Here is a 26,966-nt window from a genome sequence, read left to right as displayed (position 1 = left end):
CCCCAAATTTAAGAACAGAGAATACTAACACTGCTGAAAGTAATGCAAGAACATTCCACAGTAGAAAAATGGGGAGAGGTTAACAAGAGAATGCCCCCGGGAGAAAGACTTGAGAGTAATATAACCCCATCCTTCTGGATCTCTTGGCTATGAAAGGATGGGACATAGGCAGAGGGCAACCTGGTTTCATGCAATGTGAAGGAGGTGTCCACAAAAGCACCCTAACAGGCATTCTGTCCAGCCCACCAGGCACCATCCTCACAGAAGACGTTATCCCAGCTCCCAGCATGTCACATGTACACACAAGACTACTTGTCCCTCATTGAACAAATGTTCAATTAGCCTACATTTAGCCACCTGAGCTGGTAGTCTAGCAGAGCAGACAGACAAGCTGAGGAGAACTAGCACAGAGGGCACCTGGCATGCTAGAGGAGCCCACAGCACGTAGACAGAACCTAGAACCTACCAGAGGTTCAGAAAGGTCTTCCTGAGGAAGTGCTACCTAAGCCACTGTAGGGAGGTGGAGAGCAGTTAGCCAGGTGCATAGCAACCAAGAAGGACAGGAGGAAACTGCATTCCCATGAGTTCAGGTAGCAAGAGGCAGGCAGAATTTTCATCAGGTGAAAGAAGTTAATACTTCCTGTAGAGCAGAGCCCAGGGATAGAGGAGAGAGAGAGAGAGATGAGGGCAGAAATCCAGCAGAAACCCCTTGGGAAGGGCTTAGACACATGTTATGATTTGGACTTTATCTAGAAGGCAAATGGGAACCACAAAGGATGTTTATGTTTAGCACAGGGTCGGGGTCGAGGTATGCAGATTTCCAACTGAGAAGACTCTCTAGCTAGCCAGGAAGGAATTGTTCTCCAAGAATAAGCTACAGGGAAGGAATGAGCAAAGTACAAACACAGGGTGACTGGACACTGAAGCCAACAAACTACAATCAACCCATGGCTGCTTTCCTGCACTTTGGCTTTTTTTTTTTTTTTTTTTTAAGATTTTATTTATTTATTCACGAGAGACACAGAGAGAGGCAGAGCATAGGCAGAGGGAGAAGCAAGCTCCCTGTGGGGAGCCTGATGCTGGGACTCTATCCCCAGACCCCGGAATCATGACCTGAGCCAAAGGCAGATGCTCAACCACTCAGCCACCCAGGTGCCCCCTGAGCTTTGACTTTTGACTTACTTGTCATCATATCCTCTTCTTCCAGCTGGTTAATTCCAAAGAGGTGTAGTCCACTCGCGGGGATGTTGTTCTTCAGAGACTCCGTCAGCAGTTTATCGAGGGTCTCTGTGTTGTAGGGCACAATTTTAAAGGCCTAAATACAAAAGTGAAGAATTTTTAATCCAGCAGATTCAAGGCTGAAAAACCATGAGCAGAAACTACATGTCCAGGGATCCCTGGGTGGCGCAGCGGTTTGGCGCCTGCCTTTGGCCCAGGGCAGGCGCAATCCTGGAGACCCGGGATCGAATCCCACGTCGGGCTCCCGGTGCATGGAGCCTGCTTCTCCCTCTGCCTATGTCTCTGCCTCTCTCTCTCTCTCTCTCTCTCTCTGTGACTATCATAAATAAATAAAAATTAAAAAAAAAAAAAAAGAGAAACTACATGTCCAGAAAATTGAGCTTTCCTTTCACCATCCCTACCTGACACATGAACTCCACAGGATTGGCAGCATTGGACAATAAATTCCCAATTTCTTCCATGTCAGTATAATAGCTGATAACAGTTTCACACACCACTAAATCCCCGGAATAGATCTTCAAGGAAACATTCCCAGATGAAAAGCCTAAACAGAAGAAAAAAAAAATACCATGAATGTGCCCAGGAAAAACAAGGGTCCAGGAGAAAGTGTTCACGGATTCACCTTAACGGTTAAGAAATTAACCAGGGGATGGAAGGAAGATTTGGGAGGTAGGTAAGGGATAGAGAAGTGAGGGGAAGGGTAAAAGTGACAAGTGAGCCAACTAGCACAGGAGAGGCCTCTGAGTCTGAGGAATTGTCCTCACCAGGTCCACAATTTAATATTTGGAAGATTTTCATCAGTTTTGTTCGCTAGAGTAGGCCCAGGACCATGATAAACAGGAAGAAGAGTTGAGTTTAAAGCACAAAGGTCAGCAGTTGCCACAAGGTGGGGAAAGATCATGGCAGGTGGAACACAGTGCTTCCACAACATGGGACTTCGGAGAATTGATTCACTGGCTCTGTTGCTGTCATTATTATGTGCTCTTTCTCTTTTCTACCACAGGAAGGGGTTTTGAGGGGGAAAGAAAAAATTAAAAATACACCAACCACAAAGATTCGATTCACAAAAGAGGAAATGCAACAAGTAGAGAACATGGAAAAATATTCAGCCTTGCTAGTAATCAAAGAAATGCAAATTAAAACAATGGGCTACTCTTTAAAAAGACATCAAATTAGCAAAGATAACTTTAAATGACAATGCCTAGAGTTGGTAATGACACAGCAAACTTGATAGGAGTAATATTTCAGGAAGCAAGTAAGCCTTGCTTATTTTCCAGGATCCTTAAAAATGCCTATCGTTTCAGGGATTCCATCTTGAAGAAATGCTCCTAAATACATGCATGCATAAAGATGCTTGATATATTATAACTTAAAATAAGACAGTAAGAAATCAAAATCATATAAATATGTAACAATGAGATGAAAAATTAAAAGATGATACTTCTTTTCAATGGAATATAATGCAGCTTTAAACAATATGATTTATAGAAGATACAAGTCCAACACAAGGAACTGGTTTTATAAATTATGATACAATGGATTACCTTGCAACCATTAAGCATTATGTTGTAAAAGAATATTTATTAACATGGGAAAATACTCATAGGTATCTTCTAGATAATGAAAGTGGCCTATAAGACTATACAAAGCTATGTACATAGATGCAAAAAAATACAGAAATCACTGATTTCCTTTGAGGCATATGGGCAATTTTCTATTCACTTTTCTTTACCTTGGCTGTATTCTTCAACTTTTCAGTATTAAGCACATATACTTTTATAACAGAAAAAAATATGTTATAAAATGGAAAGTTACAAAGTCCATGGGGTAAAGGGACTCTGAGAGAATAAATATAAGATTATATCAAGAAAAACAGAATATTGAGAACTCTGTTTTTAAAATTGTGAACAAAGGCCAAAAGACAGAGTAGTAGCCTGGTGACTCTATTTCTACTTTCCTCTAATTTCAAAAAATTTTAATATGTTAATTTCATAAGGATAAAAATTTTACTATATCCATTTTTTCCCCACCACACATGTATGTTTCTGCAACTTCCTTTTCCCTTAAATAGAACATGACAACCAAATCCAAATCTTGGCTGTCACTTTTCTCAGTTGCTGAATAAAGACAGGACAAGTAAAAGAAAGCAAGACTGGGCCTCTTTCTAAACCGGATTGCCTGATTTCTGGAGGTAAATGGGGCTACTCACTGGGGGCCTTCACGGAAACGGTGTATTCATTCTCCAGCTTGGCTTCCACCCTTACTGAGGGAGAATCCTCAGGAGAAAATTCTGCTTCTGTTGACACCCTCTCATCCAACTTACATCTCACGATGACGTAGACTGTGGTTTCCGCCTAGAATGGGAAAGCAGTAAGTGTCCCCTCTCCCTCCTGGGTGCCCTATCAGGGTGCTGGGTGGAGGGTCTCCCAGCTCCCTGAGCCCCAGCTCTATCTAGTGAAGCTATCCAGAGAAGGGTGGGGTTTGCTGTCCAACACTGGGCACAACTGCCATGGGTCCCAAAGAAACAAGTTACAAAGACCAAGAGTGAATGAACATTTACAAACCTGTATAGCAATTTGAAGGAAGCAATTTTATGTCTGTTGAATCTAATATAATAATTTAAAATCCTTGGGCTTGTATTTCATATACCTTTTTAATTTCATTTTTATAGCATTTCTTTTTTATTGCATTCGATTAAAGCATTGGTCCATGACATATTGGAAAATTTGAGAAACAAAATAAAAGAGGTCTTCATAGATGGTTTGAGAAGCACTATTCTGACAGTAGCCTGGCTACTCAACATGAAGTCAACGGATAGCACTGGGAGCTGATTTGAAATGCAAAATCTCAGGCCCCGCCTGGACCCACTGCACCATCAGTCTTTATTTTACCAAGACCCCCAGGTGACTCACATGCACCTTACCATGTGGGAGGAACCAGCCTAGAGAGGCTGACTCGGGTTCTGCTTCCCATGCTGTTTTAGAATGGGCAAAATACCTTATTGGAGGACTGATTTTGCCCAGGCATGAATAATCTGAATAGCTATTTCACCTGGCTTTAAGATTTTTTGCCAGGTCTGCCACATACAATTATCTTATTTTATTGTGCTGGTTAAGTAGAAGATGAGCCTCTTAAGACTTGAACAGGTAATGACAGGTTGTCCAAAGAGCAGCCCTTCTGGTCAGTGCTAATCCCCAAATGTTCATCCTATAATTCTTTTATAAAGACCTCATAGTAGGCCTTCACGACAAGGGCCACCATTTCACAACAGGTGAGGAAGATGTTAAATGTGAATGTGTATTTGGCTGACCTGACTCCGGCTGCAGGCCCGGGCCTGTCGCACCTGCTCCTTCTCACAGGCAGCATGGGGAGTCAGAGAGAATGAATGTGTCCTCTCTATTGACAATAGGACCCAACCCCAGTCTGGCTGCCCCAGGATCCAGAGACCTAGAGAAGGCCACAGGGAGAATCTGGAAGCCAGGACAGGAGAAAGAATGAAAGTCTGGAGAATCAGAAAGGCAATGTTAAGAGTACTATTCTTCGTTTCCAAATGCCCCTACCCACCGGTGCCCACCAGTCTGGTCTTAGGATGAGAGGAATGTGGGGAAGACAGGAAGGCATATGGAGAGACTGGAAACTAAAATGCCCACAAAGGCCTAACCAATGAAGAGAGGGCATGAAGTGGGCTGAAAATAAGAACAGGGAGTGATGGGAGCAATGAACTAGGGAATTCATGTCCCATCTAATGGGTTGCTAGGCCCAGCCACTCACCTCAGGCCTGGTATTATCAGATTCTGATTCAAGGGAAACTGGGATGGGACCCCTGGGTGGTTCAGCGGCTTAGTGCCTGCCTTCAGCCCAGGGCATGATCCTGGAGTCCTGGGATCAAGTCCCACATCAGGCTCCCTGCATGGAGCCTACTTCTCCCTCTGCCTGTGTCTCTGCCTCTGTGTGTGTGTGTGTGTGTGTGTGTGTCTGTGTCTGTGTCTGTGTCTGTGTCTCTCATGAATAAATAAACACAATCTTTAAAAAAAACAAAAACAAAAACGAAGATGGGAATAGATTTTCATGCCTAATTTTTAAAACACTGTACAATCTAAACCAACCATATCTATGAGCTCGATCTATCCCAAAGCAGCTGTCTGCAATCCCCATGGAGGGAGTCCTTGCCCAATGCCTTGTGGCCTCAGGCTGCATGTGAAACCACGCACAGGTGCAAGGTACTAGTACTTCCCATTGCCAAGGCTCCCATACCCCTTGTCTCACAGACACCATAGGGGCAAACAGCATAGGGCTTGTATCCACAGGGAAGGGTTTTGCTGTTCTGAACTAATATCACACATTTTTTTTCATCAGGAAAGGAAAGATAATGAAAATCTACCAATTCTATGGTAGGATTTAAATGATGGTGGCCCATCAATTGGGCCATCACATTCAAGTCACCTGTTAACATAGGTCTCATCCTGAAAATGTTAGTCACATTATGCTTTGGCTTTTAACTTTAAAATTATCTAAAATTAACAACCAATATTGGTGAGTTTCAGCCAGCAAACTTCAAGGCATTCATTTGAGGTACAGCAGTGGTCAACTGATGGAGAAGCAAGCTCTCAAAATGCCCCTCTATCTACTTCCTCTCAGCACTAGGCTGGCAGGAACAGACCCAGGCCTCTACCTCCAGGGTTGGTAATGCTCATGTTTGCCACATGCTCTGTTTCTGATCTATGAACTTAAAATCTTAGATAGGGGGCACCTGGGTGGCTCAGTTGGTTAAGCATATGCCTTAAGCTCAGGTCATAATCTCAGGGTCCTGGAATCAAGCCCCATGTTGGGCTCTCCACTCAGTAAGGGGTCTGCTTTTCCCTCTCCATCTGCCCCTCCTACCCTACCCGTGTTCTCACTCACTCTACTCTCTCTCTTTCTCTCTCTCTCTCATAAATAAATTAATAATCTTTAAAAAACAAAGATGGGGATTCCTGGGTGGTGCAGCGGTTTGGCGCCTGCCTTTGGCCAGGGCGCGATCCTGGAGACCCGGGATTGGGTCCCACGTCGGGCTCCAGGTGCATGGAGCCTGCTTCTCCCTCTGCCTATGTCTCTGCCTCTCTCTCTCCCTCTATATGACTATCATAAATAAATTTAAAAAAATAAAAATAAAAATAAAAAATAAAAAAATAAAAAACAAAGATGAAGTCTTAAATGGATGACACATACTTTCCTGAGCTCGCTTCTCTCTTACCTAAAGGAGTGAGGTGTGCTCAAGGCTCAGGTACTGGGATTCCCAGAGCAGCTAATCGACAATGAAATCCCCAAGGGAAGGCTGAGATTACACCCCTTTACTGCAACAAATGCATCCATTGAAAAGGCCGTGTTCTGACACTGATCCACCAGCCCCAGGAGTGCCTACCCCACAGCGAATGCGGTCTGGCTGCACCACCATCAGGTTCCCAGGTGAAGTCTGCAGTGGCAGGCTCTGCTGCTTCAAGCAGGAAGGGGCCTTCTCGTCCTCGGTCTCTGTGTCAGTGACTGAGTCACAGCCAGAATCTATGGGACAAAGGACATCACTGAATAAAAACACAAGGAAGGAGAACTGATGGGCATGTTCCACCCCATGAAAGCCCCAAACATTACCAAATAGGAAATGGCTCTGAATGTCAAATAAATAGAAGCTGAAGAGAGTGACTCAGGAAATCATGAAAGACGACCTGCCGGGAAAAAGTCAATTACCCGGTAGGCAGCAAGGGTAGGATGCCAACAAGAGGACTGTGGAGAAGAAGAACAAAAAGTCTGAGACAGGATGTTGCCCAAGGCTGGGAAGTCTACTCTTAACCAGTAGATTTCTGGAAGATTTGCCTCCAGACTTCCTGCACTGCTGGCTTTGGTGGCTGCGAGGAAAGGAGGCCCCCTCTCCTCAGGTGGGGTCAAGCATGGGCTGTCCACTTAATGGTCATCTTTTGAACACCAAGTAAGACCTGTGCTGTCCAGGAAGCCATTAATCCTCAGGGTCATGGCTATCCAATGGAAACACTCTGGAACAACAATGAAAAGCAATCATTTCCCACAAATCTTGGATCAATATAACTAGGTCACAGATCGGTACCATAGCTAATACCTATACTGTGCACAGGCTCAGAGCAGGTGAGGAGGAGTGTGCAAATGTGTGGGGCATGGCATGGAATGAGATGATGCTGAGATGGTGTAAGTAGAACCTACCAGACCTCTAAGGCAGAGGCTCTTAACTAGGGCCCATCAATTGATACCCTGTGCAAGATTCTGTCTGTGTGTTTGTGTGTGTGTATGTGTGCATACTTGCCTATACTTCTCTAGAGATAGTCCAAAGCTTTCATCAGATCCTCAAAGAGGAACAAAATGGCTAAGAATGGTTAAGAGATGGAAGGTTCATCCAGTTCCTTTCTTGGGCTTGCTCTTCTTTACTCCTAAACCACTTACAGAGCCAGGCAAACATGTCAGGCACTTGACATGAAAATTAATGAGACATCAATCCTGACTTCGGAGAGCCCACAATCTAAAAGGGCAAGTCCCGTAAGAGATAAGACTTATCTTGGCTCATTCCTGCAGGCTGGCCTCCTGGGGAAGGAGGTGGCCTCTGGCAGAGCTCAGAACAGTAAGCCCTAGTAGAATGCTGGGGTGGTGCGTTGAGCCACTGATGTATTCCACAGAGAGCTGCACCCATAGGCTTGGCCATTAGACCTCAGGTCACACCAGGGGAACAGGCTGTGCTCCCATGACCATGAAGGCTGAGGTTGGGGAGCTGGTCTAAGGGGCAAGGCACCATCACGTCCTACTGCTGTAGCTGTGAGGCAAGGACCTCCAGGATCTGCTCAGGCTGGGGAAAGGGCTGAGGATTCCCAGATATGCAGCTTAAAAACTCTGCAGCCTCAGACAGTGGTCTTATCCTATAGCCTATGTCTGCACTGCCAGCTGCCTCTGCACAGCCCCCAGACTGTGATGGGCAATGAGGCATACTCCTATTGTTCTTCCCCTCTCTGGGATTTCCCCCAAGACTCACTATTCCACAAGGCCTGGCAGAGGCAGCCAGGTCTCTGATCCTGCTTGCACAATAGGAATCCCAGCAGAATTTAGTGTTAAGAGACAAGGCAAAGTGTCCTGGAAGTTCCAAGGAGGGTTGATACTGGTTTTCACTAGCCATCAGAGGCATCAATCTCCTATTGCTCTCCTTTCCTTTCCAATCCTAACTCCTTTAACAATGCCAGTTATCCCCCTCAAAGGCTAAGTGCAATAGCCTCCCTGGCTCCCTGCTCTCCAGCCACATCAATGGAGGCTGTCACTTTCTCTGCTGGATCTGTCCTTCCCTGCTACCTTCTCTTCTTGATGGATTACTTCTGTAACAGTCAGGATGGTTACCTCTACAGACAGAGCCGTACACACCACACACTCCCACCCACCAAGGGAGCCTGTTTAGGAAAGAGCCAAAAAGATCAGGGATAATTAATATTTTTTCTTCTGAACAATTATATAGTATCGTATCAAGCTTTAATATTTTATTATTTGATGCCTAGACTATCCCATTTTTTCCATTTCTGAGATTCTTCCTGAATAAGAAAAAAACCTCATTGACTTAAACACCTAATCAGTTACTTAAAACTGCAAGAACTTCCCCAGAATTCCTCCAGATTTGTTTAGACACTACCCTGAGCAGCCCAGTGCCAGGCACCAACTTTTGCCAATTCCTTGTTCTAAGTGATTTTACAGGTATAAGCTCCTTGGGACAGACCCAATGTATAGTCTACCATTGCTTCAAAAAAGAAAAACTCTTCATTTCTCCCAAATTACGAATCTGTTATTAGTCAGCTGGCCAAAGAGTCAAAGCTCTAGTAAATATATTAAGGAAAGAACAGAGAAAATATAAGTAAGCCATTGAGAAAGACAGGATAATGACAGATATGGAAAAGAATTTTAGAAACATACTGATGTGAAAACTCTACACAAAGAATTTTTTAAATTTCAACACAATTTTTACAGAAAAATATTAATTACCATAATTGTCTCAGAACAAGTAGAAAATCTGACAAAATCAATACTTATGGGAAAAAATTCCTTTAGTTTTCAAATAAAATTCAGAGTACAAGTCATATACCCCTCTTCTTGCATTGAATTTTAAATTACAGTTACAACAATGTTCTTTATAATATCCAATTTTCCTATCTAGGAAAATTCCATTTATATAGGTTTATGCCTCTTACCAAAATTTAAGAAACAATAAAGTGTAGTCCTGTTTTGTATTACATTTATAAAAAATTAAACAGCAATTAAATACAATGGATAACCCCAAAATCAAGCTTCATTCTCATAAAAACTTAATATGTCATCAAGAAAACATTAAAAATCGGTATAGAATAAACAAAATGGTTGGCAAGAAGAATGGCTCAGCAGATGGGGCGGAAATTTTAGCTATTTGGGGTAGGGGTGATGGGACAGAGGGACTATTTAGATGCTTCCTAAATCTCATATACCCCCAAATAAAGTTTTGATGAATTATAGACTGAAGTGAAAAATAAAACAGATTTTAAAAATCAAAAAGATGAGGGGCATCTGGGTGGCTCAGTCAGTCAAGCGGCTGCCTTTGACTCAGGTAATGATCCCAGGGTCCTAGGATCAAGCCCCACATCGGGCTCCCTGCTCAGCGGGGAATCTGCTTCTCCCTCTCCCTCTGTTACTTCTCCTGCTTGTGCTTTCTCTCTCTCTCTCTCTCAAATAAATAAAATCTTTTTAAAAAAATTAAAAAGATGGAAATATGGGTGAAAATTTTATCATTGGTTTGGGAAAAGCTTGTTCATCTTAAACAACTAAAGAAATATAATCTAGACAAGCAATAGAGTTGGTATGAATTTAAAACTTTAGTAAACAAAGTTTGAAAAATCTAAAATCTAAATTATATTGCTTTGGTGGCATAGTCATATTGGCCAAGGGTAGAAACAACCCAAATGTCCCTCAACTGATGAATGGATAGACAAAACATGGTATATTATTCAGTCATAAAAAGGAACAAAATATGGAACATTGAAAACATGATGCTGAGTGAAAGAAGCCAGCCACAAAAGACCACATATTCTATGATTCCAAATATGTGGTATGTCCATAGGAGGCAAATCTATAGAAACAGGAACGCCTGGGTGGCTCAGTGGTTGAGCATTTGCCATTGGTTCAGGGTGTAATCCCAGTGTCCCAGGATCAAGTCCAGCAGGGAGCCTGCTTCTCCCTCTGCCTATGTCTCTGCCTCTCTCTCTTTATCTCTCATGAGTAAATAAATAAAATCTTTAAAAAAAAAACATACAAGTGACTCATTTTTTTCAAAATGTTTTAAATTGTATTAATTAACATATAGTGTATTATTAGTTTCAGGGGTAAAGTTGAGTGATTCATCAGTTGCATATCACACCCAGTGCTCATTACATCAAACAAGTTACCCATTTAAACTGTACAATTCAGTGGTATTTTTTTTTATATTCATAGTCTTGTGCAACTATTATCACAGTTAATTCTAGAATATTTTCATCCCCTCAAAAGAGAAACTGCATACGCTTTAGCTATCATCTCTCAAAGCCCTCTACCCGACTAAGTCCCCCAGCCCTCTACCCAGACACACAGAGAGAGAGGTAGAGACACAGGCAGGGGGAGAAGCAGCCTCCATGCAGGGAGTCCAAGGTGGGACTCAATCCCGGGTCTCCAGGATCACACTCTGGGCCGAAAGCGGTGCCATACCACTGGGCCACTGAGGCTGCCCGAATCACTTTTATATTATGTGAATTATATATCAATAAAGTTGTTATTAAAATATCCAATGACCAATCACAAACTGATTTAAAATTTGAAATAAATATGCCACAGGGCTAATCTCCTTAATATATGAAGGAATCATAGAAATCTCTTTAAAAACACCTAACAAGGGACACCTGGGTGGCTCAGTGATTGAGTGTCTGTCTACCTTTGGCTCCAGTCGTGATCCTGGGGTCCTGGGATCGAGTCCCACATCGGGCTCCTCGGGGGAGCCTGCTTCCCCCTCTGCCTGTGTTTCTGCCTCTCTCTCTGTGTCTCTCATGAATAAATAAATGAAATCTTTAAAACAAAACAAAACACCCAAAAAGTAGATAATTCGCAAAGGAAGAAATACGAATTACCTCCCCATCTAAAAACAAAAAACAAAAAAAAACCATCCACTTCCACTAATTATCATGGAAATAAGAATAAAAACAACACTGCTACTCTACCTTTTCAAATTAGGAAATGTTTTAAGATGAGGGAAGACAGATATCTACTCTCATTTGATGCTAAGGGAAGTATAAACTGGTAAGACCTTTCTGCAAAGCCACGTGTCCACATACAGGGAAAGAGAAAGTCTAAAATGGTCATATCTTTTGGCACATAATTCTACTACAAATTTCTCTTTGAGAGGAAAATAAATGTCCAAAACATAGACAAAGATAATGAACCAAGATGTCTGCTAAATCATTCTTTGCACCAGTAAAAAGTGGAAAACAACTGTCCATGGAAAGGATACATAAAAATATTATTTTCAAAGAGTTTTAAGTGGAAGCTTATAACATTACAATAAGCAACAAAGCAGGATATAAAATCATGTATCTTATGTGTAGAGTATCAACTATATGAAGAGACATGCATTTAAAAGGTCAGAACAAAATCTGGGCTTGGCTTGTGAGTGGCCCTTCTTCCCTCCCTCCCTCTTCTTTCCTTTCTACCTTCCAACCTTTCCTGTGTTTTCTGAGTTTACACAATGAGAAAGCACTTGGATAGGGGGTTGGGTAAAGAGAAAGCAATTGCCGAATCCTTTGGTGAATTGTGTCACTAGCTTGGCACAAACGAGATTGACCCTTAGTACTGTAGCACTTGGCAGATAATCCCCAGCATTCAGATGGGCCATGTCCACAGTTCCTTCCAGTCACTCGAAATGAATTCACTCATGGCAGCAGTGGCAGCTAATTCACTTCAGGAAGTCAGGCAGGATGCCATTCATCCTGAGGCTGATTCTGGAGGCCCTGACATCACCACCACTTAGGTTTCTTCCAGCCATAGCTACCTCTTCCAGGGCATGCTACAGACTGGGCCAGGGCCCGCTTGCCTCAGCCAACCCAAGGTTTCCTTGAAGGAAATGCCCACCCAGATGGAAGCACCACTGAAACCCACCTGACAGAATGAGCCAGTGCCAAGCTTTGCCACCTATGTATGCAGATCCCTCATGACCCTCCCCACCTTGAAGATAAGGCGCTGCCCTGAGACTCACATACATAATAAATGTCTGAGTGAGGGCACCTGAAAACCCTGAGGACACTCCCCCACCATGTAAAGTATCATTAGGATACCAATAGTATCCTCCTCACCGCTTTAAAACTGAACAATATTCTCTCAGCTTTTATGAGGTCCACAGGAATTCGAGAAATTATACACAAAGACTTCCTGGGTCATCTGGCTCACCAGAGTCTCATGTATAAAGGATCCATGTGGCAAATACTCCTCGGATTCAGAGGCAGGAAAAGCTTGTCTCTTCAGAGAACTTGCCTGTTTTCTCCTATTAGACAATAAGAACAGGCTAATGTGGTGCGTTTCACTTTTTGCCCTTGCTGCCAGATAATTCAGTGACAGTTTGGTCACTTGTAACTGCTGTTACACTCTCACCCAGGGCCATGGTCTTGTCTATTTGTCTTTTCTCACATTTCGTTTAATTTTGGGGGCTGCTCCAAATACTTTGAGGATTTAGGCCAGATGTGACACCATGTTTCTCAAACTGGCAGCTACCAAAGGCCTCAGATATACAGTCCTTATGGGAATATGTGCTTGGCCTTTTCATTTAGATGATAGTGCCTCTAAAATGAGATGCAAAGTCATTCCAGATGATCTGTATGACCATGTTATAATTGGGTCCTGCCATAGGTTTGTGATGTCTCTGTGTATGTGTGTGTGAGTGTGTTTGCAATCATTTTGCAGCTGGATTGTGCTACACTGGATGTTAGGGGGGCCAGTGAAGAAAGAAGAGAGGAGGCAGTGCAATATGTAAAGGAGGTGTTTGTGTCACATGAACACCAGAAGGTTACCCTGTATACTACTTCATATAGAAAAATGCGGTGGGAGATCTAAGTCCCAGAATAACACAGGGGAGTGGCAGCAAGCCCCCCTCAATGGAATGGACGAGCACCACAGCCTCGTGCCATGTTCATGATGCTGCTTCAACAAACCAGCATCATCTGACAAAATGAATACATTCCTTAGCCTTTTATTTATTTCATACCTATATTGGTATCTTGCTCATATTGGTATGTTTTGCTTTCAGATTTGGGAAAAACATCAAACAAAAGGAGTTGAATGTGTTTATAGATATTTAAAAACATCAGAATAATTTGCCAACACTAAAGAGTCCTAATTTTTTTTCCTTTATGAGGCAGTCTCTACATTATTTGGGTGTATAAACTCTATGAATTTTGATTGAAATGTGTGTATGTATGCAACTGTATCCCCAACGACACCACACGGAGCAGCTCCTGCTAGGTGAGAGGGGTGGTGACAGACTCCTTCCTACCAAAAATAATAGAAGTTACTCTTTATTGAATATTACGGTGACTGCTTAACAGTCTTAATCTCATTTAATACAGGACAATGCTGGGAGAGAGAAATCAATATCCTGTTCTCAGTTTATAGATAGAAACCCTGTGCCTGAAAGATGGAAGTAAGCAAGCAAGTGGGAGTTTGCCCTCCAGGGGTCTGTGCCTTGCCTGGTTTGTGGATGGGTCCAGGGCAGGAAGCAGCTGTCACTTGCTATTCTGTTATGGGGTTGTGGCTGCAGCTCAGAAGACACGATGTAATCTTTTTGCTCACCAATGCCTAGTGGTGCTGCCCTGTTTTGAGCCATGATACCTTGGGTTAGATATGCTGCGACCTGCCACCAGGGCCAACAGGCACATCCCGAGGATGGCGTTTTTTTTTTTTTTTTTTTTTTATTTATGATAGTCACATAGAGAGAGAGAGAGAGAGAGGCAGAGACATAGGCAGAGGGAGAAGCAGGCTCCATGCACCGGGAGCCTGACGTGGGATTCGATCCGGGGTCTCCAGGATCGCGCCCTGGGCCAAAGGCAGGCGCCAAACCGCTGTGCCACCCAGGGATCCCGAGGATGGCGTTTAAATCAAGAGACACTGAACGCCAATGAAACCAGCCAGAATCCCGCAAGCTCAAGGGGCCCCTGACCCAAGGCTGCACTCTCTTACTTTACAAATAAGTTTTCAGACTAGCAAATTTGCTGTCTTTTCCCTGCACATTACCTGGCACTCAGTCAGGATTACAGCTTTTTGATAGCTTGCATGAGGGCCAGAGAATGGTGTTTGCAGATCTTGGAGAGTTTTTTCAGAATCCACAAGCTAACTTCTCTTGAAAAGTAATGCTAAGCTTTGAGAACGTTATAAACAAGGATCATTCATTAGAACAACCACGTTTGGCATACCTGGGCGGCTCAGTGATTGAGCATCAATCTGCCTTTGGCTAAGGGCGTGATCCTGGGATTAAGTCCCACATCGGGTTCCCTGCAAGGAGCCTGCTTCTCCCTCTGCCTGTGTCTTTGCCTCTCTCTGTCTCTCATAAATAAATAAAATCTTAAAAATAAAAAAATAAAAAAAACATGTTTGTTGAGCATTTACTATATGCCAAAAACCAGGCAAAACCCTTAACATATATGATTCCATTTTATCACAACTAAGGGATTGATATGACTCTGCCCATTTCACAGATGAGAAAACTAGGGCACAGAAATTTAAGTAAGTTGTCCAAATCACATAAGTACTTACTGTATGAAAATGTAACCCCCAAGTCCATGCTCTCATGAACTCTGATAGTGTATTTCACATTGTGAACCATGTAACCTGTTGAATAGGAGATGATTCCAAAGTGTACAGCAAATATTCAGTGATACTAAACCACATGGTAGAAAGCAATCCTCTTTCAATTCTTCCAATACCATTTATATTAAGAAGAAGGCTTGGTAAGCTAAGAGGATGCCTTGAGTACCCCTCTCACATGCTTTTCTTTTTCTCCCTTTGTACAATGGTGAGAACAAGGCCTTAGGCCCACAGGCTTCTTTCTGTAGGCATGAGTATCCAGTAGAACTTAATACCACTGTTTGATTTTTATTGTCTTTATTTTTGAAGTTACTTTCTTTTCATATTAAGAGATACTGGTTTTTCCATTATACTGGCAAAGTTTCCTTTTAAACGAAATTTACTTAGGGACACCAGGGTGGCTCAGTGTTTGAGTCTCTGCCTTCAGCTCAGGGCATGATCCCAGGTCCTGGGATCAAGTCCCCCATCAAGTTCCTTGTGAGGACCCTCCTTCTCCCTCTGTCTATGTCTCTGCCTCTCTCTCTCTTTGTCTCTAATGAATAAATAAATAAAATATTTTTTAAAAAAATTAAAATAAATTTACCTAAGTAAAAAACCATGAAATGACTCAAAGAAAATATTGTTGCTAATACAATGGACATAGACTGTGGCAATGGCTACATGACGCTGTGAATGTAATTAATGTCACTGAATTGTATAGCTATAATTGGTTAAAATGACAAATATTATGTTATATATATTTTGCCACATTTTAAAAATTGATTATGTAATATACCAAAAAAATAAATTTTATACTTTAAATGGGAGAATTGCATGGCATATGAATTATATCTCAATAAAACTGTTAAAAAATGAAAAATATAAATAAGTAAATAAATAAATAAATAAATCTGTTGTTTTTTTTAAGATAAACCAAAATCCATGTTGATGATTCTCAAATGACCAAAGTTTCAGAAACTTTCTTTCTGAAAAAAGAAAGTTTCTCAAATGACCAAAGTTTCAGAAAAGCTGAATTATATTATACTGTTTCTCTTATGTTAAACTAAATGTATTAGTGATTCTTAAAATAAAAGTGAAGGGAGGAATGGAGAAAGAAGGCCTGTAGCATAAACATGTTGAATTATTTTCCCCAAGTTTTAGATGAAAAGGAAAAGAAAGCAAACAAAGAAAGAAACTAAGGAGACACATTTCAGTAGAGAATGAAGGCTTTTCACCAACCTAGCCCCAAATGGAATGAAACAGAAATGATCATTAGGGCCAGTCCAATTGGGGTCATTGGGGAATGCGTGTCCGTGGACTGGAATAAAATAGGAGGTGATTATCAATTGTGTCCAAGATTTCTAGTGCAGTTGATCAAGGAAAGAGTGAAGAAAAGTCAAAGATTTCTTGGAAGAATACAGAAATGAATAGCCACACAATGTAGGTGGCAGTGTCCATGAAAGAAAGGGGCCGTGTTCCCTCTTCATTTGCATCCTGGGTCAGGGACCCAAATTTAACCATCACACAGATGAGGCTGGAACATAGAGAATTGCCTGAAGTCTGAAGAAACGTCCAGTGGCTTTCCCACTCAAGATGAAACTTCTCAACTATTACAATTCTCACCTATCGGGATCCCTGGGTGGCGCAGTGGTTTGGCGCCTGCCTTTGGCCCAGGGCGCGATCCTGGAGACCCGGGATCGAATCCCACATCGGGCTCCTGGTGCATGGAACCTGCTTCTCCCTCTGCCTATGTCTCTGCCTCTCTCTCTCTCTCTCTCTGTGACTATCATAAATAAAAAAAAAAAAAAAAAAAAAAACAGTTCTCACCTATCCTTCCCAAGCCACCATGATGAAACTGTAAAACAAAACAATGTCTGAAAGCCCGACATAAAATGTTCTTAAGCCTGAGCTTCCATATCACCCAGCAGATATCTACTGATCGTGTCTGACATGGGACCCACCAGGGAGTACCAAAAGTGTGTCCTCTGTAGTCTGGGCCTTAAGAAGTTTACAGCTGAAATGGAAAGAGGAGGCTCCATGTGGAAAACCTGAGAGAACTATGGAAGCCCTTACCAGCAAGCACCAGCCTGTGTGGTAAGACTGTAGCTACAACTAAATCAAGTTAAGTTTCTAAGTGTTTAAAAAGTGCTGGCACAGGAAAAATTGAACAGAAGTCCAGAGAGTTGAGACAAACTTCCTGAAAGATGAAGGAAGCAAGCTGACTCACTTTAACAGAGTCAAATAGCATCTGGATGCTAAGATTACCCTTCGGTGAAAAAGGTACATTTCCATTTAAATTAATAAATAATTAATAATTCATTCCTTTATTCCTTCAATATACATTCATTGCTTATCGATGAATAACAAATATTCAAAGCCTATCCTAGGACCCCCCCCCAAGTAATGTAGGGGTGAGAATATTTCTGTCTTCCCTTACAATGGAGAGACCACACAGGTGAGAAACACAGGACAGTGTCTTTCAACTTCCAGAGACAAAGGAGAACAAGAATAACTTCAAAAAAAGCAATTATGAGGGATAAGTAGGAATTTATAAATAAAACACAGTTTATGCCCCCCAGAGGATCAAAGTAGGAAGGACATCCCCAAAGAAATGACAAGTAAGGCCTTGAAAGGCACAGAAAATGCTGACATGGGGGTCAGAACGACTTTCCTGGCAGAGGTAAAGGCATGATTAAGGGCACAAAGGCTTGACAGCAAATGATGAGTCTGAGCTACAGGAAGCAATGCAGGGGCACTTTCTATATGGGGTGAGAGGGGAAAGGGAACCTAAGGGTCAGAGAGAACCCTGAATGCTGCCATTCAAGGACTTTGGTTGTATATCAAAGACCTGTCAGCAAACACTATTCATGAGAAAAAAAAAAAAGCCTTTAAAACAGAGATTGAAAATAGAGCTTTATTTTTCTAAAAGTGGAACAACTTTGCTTGGTTTTTTTTTTTTAATAATTCCAGGGACACAAGCAGAATATGTCAGTTCTTTTGTCAATCTTGGTCAGAATCGAGAAGGGGAGTGGCTGACCACTCATCACACCCTGAGCAGCAGTGCCTCCAAATGTATAAAATAACATAAACTAGTGGCTAACAAGCTGTTACCAAGCCAACATCCTGCTCTATCCGCTCTCATGAGCAAATGAGATGCTATAATTAACCTTATGTCTGAAAGTATATCACAAGCATGGTTCACAAAATGCTTAGAAAAATGATTTGTAAGTAGACTAAACATTTATCCTACCATGTATCTTGTTTCTAAGCTATTAGCTTTGAAAATCAGTGTCACAGTTATTATCATGTCCTTAGAAAGCACAAAGGGAGACCTCAAGGCTGGCTTCATCCTGAAATTCCGAAGGTGTGGATCCAAATGAAGGAGCTTTTGCTCCCTGCAAGAGCATATGGGTTCTGGGGTGAGGTGAGAGGCCTGTAATGGTGGGACTCAGGTTTTGAGTTTCAATAACCTCCCCCTAGCTTCCTGGCAAACATCAAGACTGCTTATTCATTTTAGTTATCACCCACGGGTCTTTCTTCCCCCTTGTTCATCCACCTTGGTTATGGGTATTGAATTTCCTGTCCGATGAACCCCTCTCACTTAAAAAAACTCCCAACACAATGACAAGTATACCCAACCTGAAGGTTACCAACTCCTGGCAAAGTCACATAGTCATCAGTTAGAATAATGGTAGCAGAGTCAGAGGAATGACAGCCACCACATATCTTACTGGCATTAAAGTCAGAGGTGGGGGGAAGTGACGATTATTTAGTGATATTTAGTGTGAGTTCATTGTCCTTGTCACCTTCATCATCCTCCCCCTCTTCCTCGTGATGCCAAAAAGGTAAGGAGGGCAGAGTCCTATCAGCATAGCCCTAACTCAGACTTTAAAGAAACCCATGGCGGCCACTCTGCCTCCCTGGAAACAAGGAGAAAGGAACAGAAAGGAAGAGCAAGAATCAGTCCACTCTCCCACAAGCCCATGCTGACTTCCTGAGCTTCCCAACACTCGCCAGCTCACCTGTCACAACCAACCTGCTTTGCCATCCAGATGTTCTGTGTCAGTTGCAGATTCCTGAGGCTGACCGGTTTCATTACACATCAGTGGATCTGCTGCACTAGATAGAGGGTTCTGGATCAGGACTCTACTTGTACATCAATGCCAATCTTTCCCAGCTCACATAGACAAGGAATCCTTTATCCTTCCTTCACCAGATAATTCCCCTGGTCCTCCTCAAGGTAATGAGCTAGGCAGGAGGAAGGGAGACCTCAGGTCTCTCAGATCTCTATCCAGCCCCCACCTAGTAGCTCTAAGTGAACTATTCAAAGTGTTAGTTTTGTTTTGCTTTAAAGCAAAAGATGACTGGCTCTTCCCTTCCCCTCCCCAACAGCACCCTACCTGCTCTTCAGCTTGAATAAAAATAGCCCCATAGCTGAAGCTGCCATGACAACCAGAGAGACCTTGACAACAGCACTCCTGCCCCCCAGCCTTACTGGGCCTCTCCAACCCTCTTCCAAGCTCAACCTTCAGGAAACTTCCCTGAGTACTCAAGCCAAACTACTCCATTCTCATCTGAGAAGCCAGGGGTTATCTGGAGTTCTCATACCACTCCGAGCCTCAGAAGTTTTAATGTGTTCTCACTTTGTCCTTTCAGTGTCCTCAGGAAGCTGTGAAAGAGGTCAGTATCTCCCACTTTGCAGCTGGAAAATGGAGCGCACAAGGACGTGAACTGACTCGTCCTAGGTCATCAGCAGCGGGTTTAATGGTAGAACGACATTTGAAAACTCAAAGATTCACATCTCCTAACCAGCTCCCTGTCTGAAGGAATGGTTGATCTCAAGAAAGCTAACCCCAGTGGAGAAATAATTCCTCCAGGGGAGCTGCTTCTGGCCACAGACAGAAGTCTTCTCAACCAGTCTCTGAGATAAATCTGGAAGTTACAGAAAGCCACCTCTACCATGGATCTGGCATCTCTGGGGATGGCCCAACCACAGCTTTCATGGGCCAAGTTTATCAAGATCCTTAAAAGCCCTGTTCATACCGGCATTCCAAAAGCTGTCACTGGGGAGAAGGGTCTCCACCAGGACTCTCAGAGCGGGAGGCTTGAAGGCCCCTGTTTCATCGTTCAGGAAACCCCAGTGTTGCTAACCAAGCAGGAGGTACCACAGCCCCCATGAAGGTTTCCTCTTTCTTCATCTCTTTCCGATACTTATAAATGTGCTTCCTCTCTCTATGTAAATTTCGTTCAAATGGCAGGACACAGGCTTGTAAGGAGGCCATTAATAACCACCCTTTAAACAGCCTCTTCTGAGTTTCCTGGTTCAGGAATCAATTCTAATCTAAACAGACATTGATGTCTGGATTTACTGGTGTGAGGACAGACAGATGGGCTTTGTCTGGGGCAGGCCACAAAAATGCAATTTATTTTCACCCAGCCAAGAACTGAGAGGCGAGAAGCAACTCTTTTTTTTTTTTTTCTTAAGATTTTATTTATTTGAGATAAAGAAAAAGAGAGAGAGAGAGAGCATGTACCAGTGAGGGGGAAGGGCAAAAGGAGAAGCAGACTGCTGAGCAGGGAGCCTGATGTGGTGTGTGATCCCAGGACCCTGAGGTCCTGACCTGAGCCAAAGGTAGACACTTAACCAACTGAGCCACCCAGGCATCCCTTGATAATAGACATGAGCTTAGGAAATTATGAAGAAAACTTCTTTCATTTTTCTTCTCTACCACCCCACTTGTCACACTTATAGGAAAGGCTGAGGTGAGGTTGACTTGTTCCCACTGTTGCTGACCACTAACATTCTACCCAGCTAGAACCAGGAAATTGGACTGGTCAGTTTCACTTTCCATTTTCAGGAGGGGTAACTTTCCTTCCTCACCCTGAAACACTGCATCTGGACTCACAGTAGGGTCAAGTTGGGGTAGGGGGCATGCTTCTCCTCAGCAATCGCCTTTAAGAAAGTACAAAACAACAAGATAGCACTCCAAATTCTGCTTAAATAATTATGGGCCAAAATAGAAACTCCTTTAACCCAGAGTCTGCTGACTGCCTCCCACCCTAGTAATTAGCCATTTCCTAGCAACATAAATGTAGCTGCTGGTGGGGTTCTGGAAGAGCACAGTCAGCAAAACCATAGGGGCCTAGATTCAACTCCCTCCACAACCATGGACTGGGTAATCATGACTCTTCTAAGCTTCAAATTTTCCTCTCCTTTAAAATGAGAATATTTATACTCCTGGCCTGCCACACAGGCTTGTTGGGATTAAGCGACAAAAGCAGAAGCCTTCGAAAAGCCAAAAAGTACCAAAGTTAAGTATTTGTTATTTTTGTTATTACTCATTTACTGAATGAGAGTTCTGCAAGATGAGTGCCCACGTAGAAATGGGCGGGAGCATACTTCTGCACCTGCCCAGAGCCGGCCCGGGAAGTGAGTGTTAGACGGCCCAGGGATGCTCCGGTAGCCAGAGACCTGCAGCAACAGGGAGCCAGCTACTCCCAGGCACGGGCAAAAGAGGCGTGCTGGGCCCACCAGCTCATCCAGTGAGGTCGTTCTCACCGGCAGCCGATGGCACTTTTTGTCAGCATGGAAGCCTGCATCCCCAGGCAGGTTAGACTCTGTGAGAACAGGCAGCGCGCTCGGGGCAGGGTGGCGGCGCAGTACGGCAGGGCACTCAGACCCCAACTCTGTCACTTCCCATCTGCCACTTGGCTCTCTGCCTCAGCTGCCCCCTGTGCACACGGAAACAGTCACACCACCTACCTCACACAATAGTTGTAAATGTATAATGAGCTGATTCACACAAAACGCCTCAAGAATACCTGACAGAGAGTAAGCGCTGAAGAGTTATTAGCAATTAGTATTGTTTATCTGTTGACCAAATTGTTCTTCCACTGGACCGTGATTCCTTTGAGGGCAGATTCCCTGACATTCATCTTTTAATCCCCAGAGCCTAGAACATAGTGAAAATCAATAAATGTTTCCTACGTGAAAGGATGAGTCAGTGAATAAGGCAAGACTGATCACCTAAGGAACTACCAGGGGGTAAATACAACAGGGAGGACCAACACTGGGCTCTGTGCCATAGGGCTTTTAGTGTGGGGTCTGGAGAGAAAGAGGAAATTGTCTGACACCCCGTCTCCCTCCCAGTTTATGCCAGCAGGCTGAGCCAAGCTGCCCTGGAAATTCCACATGGTACACGCACTGTGTTAGTCCAGGTCTTCTGAAAAGCAAACACTGAAATGGAGTTAAACATGCAAGGATCATATCAGTGAGAGTACCTGTGGCAGAAAAAGGGGAGGAAAGGTGGGAAACCCATAACATGGTCTGAGCCCAGATAAAGAAGAGGGGGAAGGAAGGATGGGTATAGGCGTCCTAGACCACTGAGCAGTCTAAGGAAACTTCTGCAACCTCTCGAAGAGTTCTCAAGCTGAAGGAGGCCACTGGAGGAGTCCCATGTCTGGGGGGGGACGGGGGGGGGGGGAGGCCACCTGTTACAGTATCCCTGCCGGCTGGGTTGCTGGCTGGGCGGGGAGCAGGGGGAGGAGGAGAGTGCTGCCAGAGCCTTGGGCAAATACCGGTTTGGGTTCAGAGCATAGGCCCTGGGGCCTCTGGTCAATTCTACTCAGGGGGAGGTCTGCCAGGTGCATTCTCACCATAGTCCTTAAGAGCATTGGATTTAGGGTCCAGACAAGCTATGTTGAATCCCAGCTCTTGCCAGCTGGTTACCTTAGGCAAGTTATTCAACCTCTCAAAGCCTCACTTTCCTTATTTGCCAAATGGAAATTACAATTCTAACTTCTCAGGATTGTTACTGTTGTACACGGGGCCTGACATACAGTAGGTGCTTAATAAGAGGCAGCCGCCATTTCTCTATATTTACTACTAATAATGAAGTACTTCTATTAGCATTTAGGACACGAAAACAGCCCCCACTGTTGCATACTTGTATTTGAGTCTTGTGAGTCTATTATAGGGACAAGGGACATAAGCCTAGAACCATGGTTAGTACAAATTTAAACAACCAAACCAGTTTGTCTACAAATGAAAGGTCACAGGGACTTCCCTATTTGGTTATTTCCTGGAGGGGAGGCCAAGGTGGGTCATAGAGTGCCAGAAGCCACCTAGAGCCATTCATACCTCCTCTTCTCTTCCATTTGGTCTGCACTGTTGTCAGCCTGCCCCCCACCCCCACCCCCAGCTGTCTGCCTCCCAAGGAAAAGTGTGGTCAGCACACCTTTCTCCTCCAAGAACAGGACCATCTCTGAGCTCTGAGACACAGGGCTCTGTAGTGCCACATACATTCTTAGCATCTGTTTGGGGACTCTTTGCTTGCCTTTGACCTTAATTGTTTTCCTAAAACCTTGGCCAACTTTCTGGTCATGTCATCGCCTGGCTTCTGCTGGCTTCTGGCCCCTACATCTGACTGGGGTCACGGAATGTCTGCTTGTGGGCCGGCGGCAACCCGAAGCACTTAACAGCTCTTTCAGCGCCCAGTCAGCCACCTTGAGGCTCTCCTAGCTTTGCTGACCCTCATGCCTCAGTGGCAGTAACAACTAAGAGCCAATAAGGAAGAGAGCCCCCAGACAAACAGGAAAACACACTCTTACCTCTTCCACTGCCATTTCAGTGGCCTTTTTGCCGGCCTCCATTTCCCAGATGGTCACCAAAAACACACACTGGGATTTTGGTGGGGGAGCATGTCTTTAAAGGTATGACCTTCAGTTTTTCTCACTGAGAAGACTCAAAATTAAACTAAAAATATTGATTTTGTTTAATAATTAACAGCTTGACAGAACTGCTCACACAGTATCTCCCAGAATGATAAGTTTCCATTATACCGGGACTTTTTCAGGAAATTTTAACTTTCCTATTGGAGCTGGACTCTGACACAAACTGCCTTGTTTCAGGCAGAGGCTGGAAAGCCAAGGGCATAAAATAAAGGAACTGGCTGAACCTTCCCAGTGGAGCCGAACTGGGCCTTCCCACCTGAGGAAGGGGAAGGTCACTCTTTGGAGTGGAAGCAAAGAAAGCCACCCAGCAGCGAACGGACTGGCCTCTTGCTCACGTGGCCTCTTGTGTGAACACAGCCCAGCCCCGAATGCAGCTTCTTTCTCTCCTCTGGTTCCCCAGCCACAGCTAGGAAAGCGCGAGGCCAGCTTGACACAAGAGAGAGCCCATGTCCAGGACAGAGGATTCCTGTCACCAGGGAAAAATGCTGGCTGGGCCATCTTCTGCCCCCAGTACACACACAAATATTTACAAGCTTAGTAATTAGCTCCTCCACATCATCTTTGTCTCTTGCATTACATCAATTGCCTTTGCATTGATCCCTCTCATCAACTGAAAAATCAATCAGATTTGGTTTTCTTGCAAATCGAAATGCTTGAAAAATGATATCCTGAAGTAAAACCTGGGCATTCTCATACTTTGACTCTCAGGTCAACAACGATCCATTTAACCACCTGGCCCTGGTGAGTCATGTTCCCACTCGCAATTGTCCTCCTCGGTGTTAAGACAAAGTGGACAACACGACTTGATTTCAGGGGCCTGGTTCATCCCCAACACTCAGTGACGTCCCACCTGCCATGTGACCCTCTGAACTTCTGGGAACATTTCTCCCCAACAAGCCCTGTCTGGGTGAAGTGCAGGACAAGATATATAGCAGGAGAGCACACTTTCTGGTTCAGAATCACAGGTATGAGACCAACCTCCAGTTTTCACTGGTATTTTATATTTAATTATAGGAACCATCAGAAATTTAATCAACATTGGGATCAGAATCAAGAGTATAGGGATCCCTGGGTGGCTCAGCGGTTTGACCCCTGTCTTTGGTCCAGGGCGCGATCCTGGAGTCCCGGGATTGAGTCCCGCGTCGGGCTCCCGGCATGGAACCTGCCTCTCCTTCCTCCTGTGTCTTTGCCTCTCTCTTTTTCTCTGTGTCTATCATAAATAAAAATAAATAAATCTTAAAAAAAAAAAAAAGTATACCCAAGTGACTCACATCTCAGAGGGGAAACAGGAGTGTTTGCAAATATCCTGCCAGGATGATAAATTCAAATGGAGAGATTGTGTGGCTTTTAAAGCACAGTCAACATTTTATTACAATTTTATATTTTAAAATAATAAAACATTTTTAAAATGTTTTTAGAAAATTTTTAGAAAAAATTTTAGAGTAATTTTAGAAAAATTATTTTTAGAATATGAACTATGGAAGGTGGACATCAAAGGGGGTTACAAAGATAGAAAAATGCCTCCCTGTAATCCACGTACCCCTGTGTCCACCACTTGGCCTTGCCCCTGGGCCTCTAGGCCCCTCCCTCTGGCAGCTCTCAGGCCACAGCCTCTGCTCTTTTTCACTTTTCCTCTCCATGCTGTAGGCCCTCTATATGTTGTGCTTTGCAAATCCAGCAGTCACAATATGATTTATTTCCCCTTTGGTCAGGGTTCAACAATCTTCCAAAAGTGGGGGTGGCAGACACAGACCCCTGGAGGAGAAGAGAAGAATGCTCACTCATTTGAAGTGGGCAAGGAGCACCTGGAAGGTTGTCATGCATAAAAATCTCCCCCACCTCCACATTCTACTAATAAAAACTTCATCTGAGTTATCATGGTGGGGATAATGCAAATGTCCTGAGGAAAGGTTCAGCTTCATGGTCACTCACACCTTAGTGAGAATTATTTTTGGATCTTAGATCATCCACGTTTGAACCATGCTAAAGAATCATTTAGACCAAAATTCTACCCAATATAGGATTTTTAAAAATCAGAGTCGACCTCTCTTTGAATACTGACAGTGACAAAGGCTCCATTCTTGTCTGCTTCACTAATGGATATTTCAGATTACCTGGGAAAGCTCATCCTTACCTTCAGCCCAATCCTGCACAGTCTGTTAGGATGGTTTGTGGCAAAGTAAAGGAAATCCCAACTCAAAAGCTTTTAACAGGTAAGGACATTTATCTCTGAGTAGAAAACCCAACAGTGGGAGCAGATTTGAGTGTTCAGCGACACAAGGGTTCGGCGACATCATCAAGACCCCAGCTTCTTCCTATTTCTCTATCCTAACATCCTTCAGCATGAGACTCATCCTCAGGTGGGTGGCATGACCGCTATGGTATCTGCAGGTTCACTTCAGCGACAGCAAGGTCAAGGGAAAAGAGAGAAAGATTCCCCCAGCCATGGACTCTAAACTCTTCATTCACTCTGACCTTTCTGACCGCTGTCACATGCATAATGACGTCACCGGAGGAATGTCATCCACTCATGGGCTCCACCAATCATCCAGGGGGGAAAGAATGTCAGAAACTCCACCATAACGCCCATCGTTCCTGCCAGCCAGGAACTTCCACCTTGAACAGAGTTCTCCCTTGCCTGCAACTCAGAACACAGCTGCAACTTTCCTCACAAAATGGCTCATCCAGGGTTCCAAATTCCAGGCTTGTCCTTCACTGAACACACTCTAGTTGGCCAGTTTCCCCCTAAAAGGGTGGCACCCAGAGTGAAACACCATTCTTGGTAGAATATAGTGAAATTATAATATCCTAAGACTAGGGAATGGTATGAGTGCAGCTTAATATTGTAACAGCTTTTAGTGGCAACATCACACTGTTGCTTCCTCATCAATCAAGTCGTCAAATGTAACCAGCAGTTTATTTTCACAAGTTATTGCCAAGCTGGATTTCTGTCATGCTGCACTACTAGTTGAATTGCCTTTATGGGCTTAACAGCAGAACTTAGGAACATCCCTATTGAACTAGACCAAGATAATTTTGAATAATGCCTTTGCCACTCAGTGTAATAACTACCCAGACATCTATACATGTTATCTGTGTATAAATCTATATTAGTTGGTGTTTTGTGCTCATCTCAGCCTATC

General features: G+C 43.6%; 1 protein-coding gene across 3 annotated transcripts in view; it reads right to left on the bottom strand.

The window, feature by feature from the left end:
• Positions 1–26,966, bottom strand: part of PIK3AP1 (phosphoinositide-3-kinase adaptor protein 1) — a 120,647-nt gene that overhangs the window by 54,089 nt on the left and 39,592 nt on the right. For 2 of the 3 annotated variants that reach the window (XM_077878164.1, XM_077878163.1), the window contains exons 3-6: positions 6,641–6,777; positions 3,449–3,593; positions 1,641–1,783; positions 1,183–1,315 (exon numbers count right to left, since the gene is read on the bottom strand). In XM_077878164.1, the coding sequence (XP_077734290.1) occupies positions 1,183–1,315; positions 1,641–1,783; positions 3,449–3,593; positions 6,641–6,777 (558 nt within the window). Of the gene's footprint in view, positions 1–1,182; positions 1,316–1,640; positions 1,784–3,448; positions 3,594–6,640; positions 6,778–19,126; positions 19,398–26,966 lie in introns of those variants that run through there. The other variant, XM_077878166.1, reaches the window with a different exon arrangement.

Source organism: Canis aureus, chromosome 29 (genome assembly GCF_053574225.1).
Source record: "Canis aureus isolate CA01 chromosome 29, VMU_Caureus_v.1.0, whole genome shotgun sequence".
NCBI lineage: Eukaryota > Metazoa > Chordata > Mammalia > Carnivora > Canidae > Canis > Canis aureus.
The sequence above is the reverse complement of the archived record's forward strand: the minus strand, read 5'-3'. Positions and strand labels throughout refer to the sequence as shown.